The sequence below is a fragment of the Triticum dicoccoides genome, chromosome 6B (assembly GCF_002162155.2).
Source record: "Triticum dicoccoides isolate Atlit2015 ecotype Zavitan chromosome 6B, WEW_v2.0, whole genome shotgun sequence".
Lineage (NCBI taxonomy): Eukaryota > Viridiplantae > Streptophyta > Magnoliopsida > Poales > Poaceae > Triticum > Triticum dicoccoides.
In genome coordinates, this window is record NC_041391.1 from 56,876,863 (window position 1) to 56,885,991 (window position 9,129).

At 43.4% G+C, this 9,129-nt stretch overlaps 1 protein-coding gene across 2 annotated transcripts; it reads left to right on the top strand.

Annotated features, from left to right (window-relative positions):
* Positions 1 to 841: 841 nt before the first annotated feature.
* On the top strand, positions 842 to 7,431 carry LOC119324649 (protein BONZAI 3-like). Of its 2 annotated transcripts, none has more exons than XM_037598421.1 (16): positions 842 to 1,112; positions 2,833 to 2,880; positions 3,659 to 3,804; positions 3,886 to 3,934; positions 4,147 to 4,203; positions 4,344 to 4,514; positions 4,590 to 4,724; positions 4,835 to 4,896; positions 4,979 to 5,066; positions 5,149 to 5,260; positions 5,356 to 5,432; positions 5,503 to 5,640; positions 6,273 to 6,437; positions 6,507 to 6,620; positions 6,720 to 6,816; positions 6,929 to 7,431. In XM_037598421.1, exons 1-16 carry the CDS (start codon positions 948 to 950, stop codon positions 7,075 to 7,077), a joined length of 1,773 nt encoding a protein of 590 aa, XP_037454318.1. In that variant the 5' UTR covers positions 842 to 947; the 3' UTR covers positions 7,078 to 7,431. The 2 variants fall into 2 exon arrangements, with proteins under 2 accessions (XP_037454318.1, XP_037454319.1); XM_037598422.1 differs by having other exon boundaries at positions 6,932 to 7,431.
* The last annotated feature ends 1,698 nt before the right edge of the window (positions 7,432 to 9,129 follow it).

The window sequence follows — 9,129 nt, forward strand, 5'->3', positions numbered from 1 at the left end:
TGGGCTTCATATTTAGAGCTGGGCATTGGCAAGTGAGACCAGTGGATGGCGACGGTGTTGACGTCGAGACTTCTGTGGCAACGATGATGGTACGAGCGATGACTGAGGTGGTTGGCTCTTCTCTAACGTGTTCGTGGGATTACCTTGATTTTTTTTTTTGCTGTGGTGAAGTCAGAGTTGTGGTGGCGGGCCTTCGGTGGCAACGATGACAGGGTATGTTTGGTGACCTTCAGCGGCGTCAATCTTGCATAGTTTCTTCGTTATTACATTCAGGGCAAAAAAAGTTACTACGTAGGATTTTCAGTATTTTTCGGTGCAAACGAGTGCACGAATCACAACGGAACAGAATGGTCAAGAAGGATTGAGCAGGTGCATGGCCCCGCACCTGCATGCCCGTATGAATTTCTCGTTGATCGGTCGGTAAGCTATCTCTCAACCGCGTGTGATGAGGAATATCGCGGCGATCTCAGATTTGGTTCTCGGTCTTCCCCCGTGTGCCCCGAAGGAGGAGGAAACCGTGTACGAGAGCACCATGCATCCGCGTGAATAATATACTGGTTTTTTTTTTTGAGGGAAGAATAATATACTGGTAGTAACCGAAGAACAGGAGCCGTTTCCTTCTGAGAAAAGCCCAGAAACTCAACCCCAGCTCTGGTTTTCCAAAATGGATAGAGCAGGGCAAGCGGCAAGCCCATCTGACGCGTGGGCTTCTTCCACATCGTGCGCTCCGCACTCCGCGGCTCCTTCCTTTTTGCAGGTGTATAAACAACGCGGCTTCTTCTCGAAAAAAAAAGGGAAAAAAAAGGTAACGCGGCCTACAAATATGAGCTGCTGCCTGGTGGAAGCCCCCGCAAGCAGGGGATTTCTGCCTCCCAACTCTCTCTCAGCAAGTAAACTCGTATTCAAACTAGAGGGCAGGTTTACTCGCTCCGGAGTCGAGATCAGGGATGGGGGGCTGCTTCTCCGGCGACGTGCGCGGCGGCACGGAGGCGGTCGGCGGGGGCGCGACGGGGGCGGCGGCGGGGCAGGGCCAGGGCCAGGGCGGGCCGAACGAGGCGCTCGACCACTTCCTCCAGGGCCACGGGCTGCGCGGCCTCTGCACCCCCCTCGAGGTGATGCTCGCTCACTCCCCTCCTCCACCTCCACGCGAAACCCTAGCTAGTGTCCAGTCCAGTCCACCAGCGCTCGCTCGCTCGCTAGTCATGGAGAATTTCCCAGAATGGTCATGCTTCGCGGATTCGTGGTCGCGATTGAAGCGCGGGGTTTTTTTCTGGGGGGCGAGGAAGGAATTTGGGGGGTCGTCGGGAACCGCTGGCGACGGGGATTTGGTGGGCCTTCGCTGTCAAGCGAGGTGGATTTCGGGTGTCGTTCATTTGTTTATTCTGGTAAATGTGCTCCGCTGTCACAACGGGCGGATGTTACCAACAACCTGCCGGCATTGCAAATTGCAATTATATACCGCTTCGATTCTGGTTCAGATCCCGCTTTTTAATATGCAAATGTGCCTCCCTTTGCGGATATTTTTTAATGCGCGCAATTTAGGGGTATTTTACCCGAGAGTTTGTGTTTCAATTTGAAGCGGGTTTTGTGAAATGCCGGCGCTCGTCTCTAAATTTGGTTTAGATCCACTTTTTATATGCAAGTGTGCCTCACATTGCGCCTATTCTTTAGTGTGCGCAATTTAGGGGGCTTTTACTCCGAGAGTTTGCGTTTGAAGCGGGTTTTGTGAAATGCCGGCGCTCATATCTGAATTTGGGTTCTGGGTTGCTCAATGTGACTATCACGTGTCCATTACTTTTACGGGAATCTTAAGAATCTGGTGTCAGATTTTTAAGCATGGCAAATTATGTTGCCGCGAGGATGTATATTTCCTTTAGCAAGCATGGTAAATCCTTGCCATGTTCAGTTTGTAGTGAAATCTGACGTTGATGGCAAAGATAGGATGTTTGATTTGTAGCGAAATCCTACTTTTATGAATTCTCATTAAAGTACTTGGGAAATTCATCTCTGTCGGAGCCAACTCAGATGTGCGGCGCTAGCGCGCCTCAATTCTGTATGTTCCCTGTTTTTTTTTTTTTTTGCATCAACTGCATGCATGCGAATAAATTCGTTAAGTTTTTATTTTACAGAATGGCATGCAATTTTTCTCGGCGGTCTGCTTATGCAGGAATAAGATCCTAACAAAGTAATATTTTCAGTTTCCGCATGCGGTTCCTCCGTTGGTGGTTGCATAGAATTTTCATGGACCGGTCTCTGGAAACTTTTTTTTAACTGAAATTCCGATGCTGGAACATTTTCTGGAAGTGGATCAGTATATTTTTGGACGGAGTGGGTGGTGGTGGACATCAATCGCCTGCTTTACAAATGAAACAATGTTCTGCAGACGATGGAGCACTAACTTGCATACACTGGATTACGAACTCTACGGCCTTTACTTTACCAATTAATTAATAAATTTTCTATTTTATTTATGATTTACTCAATCCTTTTCAATTATAAAAGGTTCTTATTCAGATTTTTACTAAGGAAAGTCGTTCGAACAATATAATATTGAGTTTTTGGTGTCTTGGTTTATTATAGAGCTTTCAGTGTGAAGAACTGTGTGGTCACTTGTTTCATATCTTAGAGTTCTCATCTTTTAGAGTGTTTATTATAGTAGTTTCCATGCATGTTTAAGGATAATCCATATGCTCGGATCTGTTCCAGTTAGAGATAATTTTGAACCAGTTAAGTGTATGGTGATGTTGCATGCTAATATGTTCTCAACTAGCTGATAGTAGACGTCAATATGATCTGCCTTGATTGACATGTCACCATATTCCTGCATTACAGCTATCTTTTTCAGCTTCCAAGTTGAGAGATATGGATGCTCTTTCTAAGGTAAAAACTACCATGCAGTTCTTCCAAGCATTTCAATATCTATATCTCTATTCCCTTCTGGTAGTGCATCTTATTGTACTATAACTTGAAAAGTGAAATTAAAATCTGTTGGAACAGAAGTAGATGCTGCTAAATGTTCGATATTCTTTGGCCTTTTGCTATAATAACAAGTTTTAAACAAACAAAACTATACGATTATGTATGAATCAGTGCAGATTCGTGTTTCTGTATCCACATGTCATTTGTTTACCCTCTTATTGTTCCATTTTTACCCTTTCTAGCGCCGAAAAAATGTACATGAGCAATATTGGAAGTTTCAAATTGGCATTCGTTCTCCTTGTAGTTTTATGTTCAAAGTTGTGATACATAAGGCAAACAGAAATAATTTTTTATTTTAGCCCTACAAATTCTATGTAAAGAACAACAATGCATGCTAATATTCAGTTTTAGCTAAGAACAAGATGGCTTACATTTTTAATAGTTGAAACTTGAAATCGCCATCCCCAAAAGCGGCATGCCTGATTTTCATGATAGGTTGCTCTATTTTTCAGTTTGATTTTGATATCGGTTTGTACACCAAAGATCATTGCATTGCCAATCAATTCATATTCAATCATTGTGTTTAAGTATATGCATCCTACTGTCAAAGTTTTCATTGTAGTGTACAAATCCTTTTACAGCAAAGTGTGTAACAGAAAATTATGGTGCTTGCTTGGTTGCTTTTCTTATGTATGTGTATGTGTCGTCCTCAGCTATAACTGTCATCTGCTTGGTGCAGAGTGATCCTATGTTGGTGGTTTACACAAAAATGGATGGAAGGCTAGAAGAGATTGGCCGCACTGAAGTGATATTGAATTCACTGGAACCATTGTGGATCACAAAAGCCATGATAAATTACCAATTTGAGATTGTGCAACCCCTCGTGTAAGTTTATAAAACTATATAGATACTGATTACTTGTAGAAAGCACATACTTACTGCCACTTTTTTTGGGGCTCATGATAGATTCAGGATATATGACATTGACACAAAGTACCATAACACACCAGTGAAGGTATATTCTGTGCCCTTAATTCATGTTTTTGCTTCACCCAAATAGAGCTGTCTTAATTGTTTCATTGCGGAGACAAATAATTGTAAGTTTTCTGTAGGCTATCTGTTATCTTCAATGACTCACACAAGACAGCAACATTATAGCCTGCTTAAAATTTCTAGTCTATTACTTTATATGCAACTATTGAAGCCTGAATCATTTATATTATGCAGATGTTAAACTTGGCTCAGCAAGATTTTCTTGGGGAAGCATTCTGCAATTTATCCGAGGTTGTGCAAAATCAGTTATATGATACGATTCATAATCCAGCTGCAGTAGATAATTTCTCTAAATAAATGCAAATGAAGAAGAGAAAGAAACACAAATGCACTCCTGATATTTACTTTGCACCCCTTTGCTCTGTTCACAGATAGTCACAAAGTTCAACCATAGCCTGACTTTGAACCTCCGAAATGGTTCTGGACATGCCCTTCAGGGCACAATGACAGTACACGCTGAAGAAACTGCTTCATCAAGGATGGCAGTTGAGATGACATTCCACTGCCTGAACCTTGATAACAAGGACACGTTCTCCAAAAGTGTATGGATTACTTCCTTGGTAGTTATAAGGAGGCAAATTAATTGCAGTTCTAAATAAATGGTTTTTATTGTGCAGGATCCCTTCTTGAGAGTATCAAGACTGTCAGAAAGTGCTGTTGCCATTCCTATATGTAAAACAGAAGTGATCAGTAACAACTTAAACCCCGTTTGGAGGCCTATAACACTGACATCACAACAATACAGTAGCAGGGCAAGTACATTTTTCTAGTATATGAATATTTGTGTCGACCTTGTTTAGCAAGTGTGTAATTCAAGGTTAATCTAATATATTTTTTCTTCTAATATGTGACTTTATTTCAGGATGACCCACTACTAGTTGAGTGTTTTGATTTTGATGCCAGTGGCGACCATGAACTTATGGGGTAGGTTGGGTGAGGAAGTATTCTGGCATCTTTTGCCATTGATACCGAGTTTAATTACTGTTTTTACTTTTCTGACAAATAGGGCTCTCCAGACAACTATCGCTCAGCTTGAAAATCTATATAAGTCAAAGGCTGGAGCAAATTTTTACAGCCGTAAGGGACAAAAGAAGGTTTGATTTCAACTATATGACACAATCTACTTAACAAAAAATTACTCCATCTAACCTCTCGACGTAACCAATCTGTGTTCAGTTGAAAGGACAGTTGTTCTTGGATACGTTCCAGGAAAAAGTTCAACATACTTTCTTGGACTATATTTCCAGCGGGTTTGAGCTCAATTTTATGGTGGCTGTAGATTTTACTGGTTAGTTCTAGTTGGGAGCTTAAATGATTTATCTATAGCTCATTAGCTCTGTCAATCATCTGTGGCTTATGCGTGGTTATTCCATGTGTTTCCAGCATCAAATGGCGACCCTCGTATGCCACAATCTTTGCACTACATTGACCCCTCTGGCAGACTAAACTCATACCAGCAGGTTTGGAATTTTTGACATTGCTAAGATATTATTTACACTGAAAGCCTTATTGGACCATTTGATGTACCAGGCAATTCTAGGGGTCAGCGAAGTTCTGCAGTTTTATGACAAGGATAGACGATTCCCTGCATGGGGTTTTGGTGCAAGGATACCACAAGGATCTGTATCCCACTGTTTCAACTTGAATGCAAGCACCAACGATTGTGAGGTGAGATAGCTACTGCCAATTTAGTTTTAATTAGTTCTTGACAATGGACGATACTGAAAAGAAATATTCCCCTATAAACTAACTTTTGTATATTTGTGTACCAATGACTTTTTGAGCTACCAGCTTTGTCTGTTTCTTTGTTTTGCTTTTGCAGTAGTATTAACTGAACAACTAATGCTTCACACATGAGAATGTAATGCTGGAAACCCAATTGTGTTCAGCCGCATATCCTGTTTTTCCCTTGCTTACAAATACAAATGTTAGTGTGCAGATATTGATGACTAAGAAATTAGGTCCCTGTTGGACTCATAAATCTCATCAAGTACAAAATAGTGATATGGTCTTATCATACTTGCCCTGTCTCATCCTCCTTAATTACTTGTATATATGTACTCTTAACGTCTCTTTTAATAGTCACAAATGTCACCTATTGGTACGGCAAGTGACGTGTGCTAATTGTTCCTGAAATGTTGCTGAATAATGTTGCCAAAAAATAAGAGCAACCTATAGAATAACTGATGGTCTTTTATTGATTAGATCAGTTTTTTGAATGTTTTGTGTTTACCAGCTGAGGGCACCTAGATTTCTTAGACCGTCGTTGACGTTTACGGAATTTTCTGTTCCTATCACAGGTTGTTGGATTTGAAGGCATCATGTCAGCATACTCTTCTACTCTGTACAGTGTTTCTCTGTCAGGGCCAACCTTGTTTGGGCCCGTGATCAACAAAGCTGCAGAAATTGCCAGCCATTCTGTGCAATATGGGAACAACAGATATTTTGTCCTGCTCATTATCACGGTATGTAATCATTAATATCCTCACGTGGCCTCTGTTGACAAAACTCACCCGAGCACTGTATATATGCAGGATGGAGTTATCACCGACGAGCAAGAAACAAAAGATTCTATTGTAAGGGCATCAGATTTGCCGTTGTCGATTCTCATCGTGGGAGTCGGGAATGCTGATTTCACTCAAATGAGGGTAAATCATTTACCGAATACGTGATAAATCTTTCATCCCCTGAACATTTTTCTTGTAGCAGTAAATATTTTATCTGGCAATTTTCGTTGGCTTTGTCAGACTCTGGATGCGGACTTGGGTAAGCGGCTTCAAAGCTCGACAGGCAGGGTGGCGACGCGTGACATTGTCCAGTTTGTCCCCATGAGGGAAGTCCAAGGTCAGCATCAGTTTCGCATTGTGTCACCATCAACTTACTCCAGCCCTTTGCATTGCTTATAGTGCCACCGCCGAAACAAGCGTGACTGATCGATCGACGACGGTTTTATCAGCAGGTGGGCAGGTCACCGTTGTCCAGAGCCTGCTGGAGGAGCTGCCTGGGCAGTTCCTGGAATACATGCGCACCCGGGGCATCAAGCCGCGACCGCCCCAGCACGCCTTGGCGCCGCCAGCGTACCCCCCTCCTCCTCCCCAGCTGTGAAGGGACCCCGCCGGACCTGCCACCCCACACGAGCTGGACTGCGCGTACTCGTACCGGCTGGCAATTGTAGATTCTGCCGTCTCTCTGTCTGAATGACTCACTCCCGTCGCGTTTGCGCTCTACATCCCACGTTAGGTACTGAACCCCGTTGAGAACTTTTCCACCCAGTTTAGGACGTCGCTGCAAACAAACACTACGTATGGAAAATGAGATACGTACCTTCTCGGTTCTTCGCACTGAACTGCTGCTATGTTGGTCACTTTGTCACCGAAAGGAGTTATCTCCTAGGCGAGGCGACCCATCTTGTCACTGTGTACATTTGCTTATGGTTTTGTTTATCGTTGTTATCGTCTATGTCATGCCATTCATGGGGCGGCTATCGGTGGTCGCCTGTTGCTGGAGACGGTGAAGGAGAAAAATTGCGGACGGCTTGGTATCACATTTGTTAAGCAGAGACATAATGTGCTCTCCTGTTGAATAAATAGGTGGGACTGAAATTAGTCAATTCCGGTGCAAACATACCCCCTTTCGGTGCCGCGAGTCCAACTCATGCTAGGACTTGGCCTCTCTTTCGGTTTTGAATGACCAAGCACAAGCAAGGAGTAAAACTCACAAGGAGTTTCCCCTTACGAAAAACCCTAGGGCGAGGCGATGCGGGGCTCGCCAGAGATGGCCGTTACAGCAAAGCCCCTTTCCTTTTCATCTTCTTGACCAAGAATCACCCCCAAACTTTATATATGGCCATTATATCGTATTGTGTTTCCACTAAATTGGTCTCAAGAATGTATCCCACTTGGATCACCTGGCTCTAACTCAAAACCACGTATGCGCCCGTCGGACAACCAAGCGCCCTTTTCATACTCGGCTTGCATTGGTAGAAGCCGAGTCGCGGGAGACTCATCTTCTACCGGTGCAAGCCGAGTATAAACACAGAAAGACCCTCCATCACCACCTACTTGCACCCTTTAAGTGGTTGATCAAACAAATTGACCGGCTCCGGAGAGGTTTTCTTTAGCGTGGTGAGGAAGAAGCCACGGGTGTCCATTGTGCAGTGTGAAGGAAGATATGGAAGCGTCTCAATCTCCTCAACATGGAGACCCACAAGTATATATTGATCGATGAGGGCTACAGAGAAAGGCGCAACCATGGCTGACGACCAGAGAGATTACAGGAGTTGGGATGGAGAGGTTTAATCAGAAAAATCTCTAACTAATCTAACCTCTCAATATTCGAACTTGATACTCAAGTATGTGCCTACATCTTGTTACACGTGACAGTATAATGTCTAACACCCTCTCTTAATCTAAGCTTCGTAAGTTTAGATTACGCTTGAACTCTTCAAACGGTCATGTAGCCAAGGCCTTTGTGAAACCATCTGCAACTTGATCTTTTGAAGGAACAAACTGGATCTCCAACTCCTTGCTTGCAACCCTTTCTCGAACAAAGTGATAATCAATCTCAATATGCTTGGTTCTTGCATGGAAGACCGGATTAGCTGAAAGATATGTGGCACCAAGATTGTCACACCAAAGACATGGAGTTTGTATAGGATATATTCCAAGCTCCTTAAGCATAGATCTGACCCATATAATTTCGGCCATTGCATTGGCCAACGCCTTATATTCCGCCTCAGTACTTGACCTAGAGACAATTGCATGTTTCTTGGCACACCACGAGATGAGATTAGGTCCAAAAAAAACAGCAAACCCACCCGTGGACCTTCTGTGCATCCAGACATCCTGCCCAGTCAGAATCAGAAAATGCACTAACAAGTGTTGAGGGTGACTTGCTGAAAGTAAGGCCAACACCCAAGGTGTGCTTTACATATCTCAAGATGCGTTTGGCAGCAGTCCAATGGGCTAAAGTAGGTGCATGAAGAAACTGACACACTTTATTGACTGCAAAAGAAATATCAGGCCTGGTGAGTGTCAAGTACTGGAGTGCACCTACCAAACTCCTGTATTTGGTGCCATCCTCTGGACTCAGAGGAACCCCTTCGGCAAGAGACGGTCTTTCTGAACTGGAGAGTGGTGTTGGAGATGGTTTGCAGCC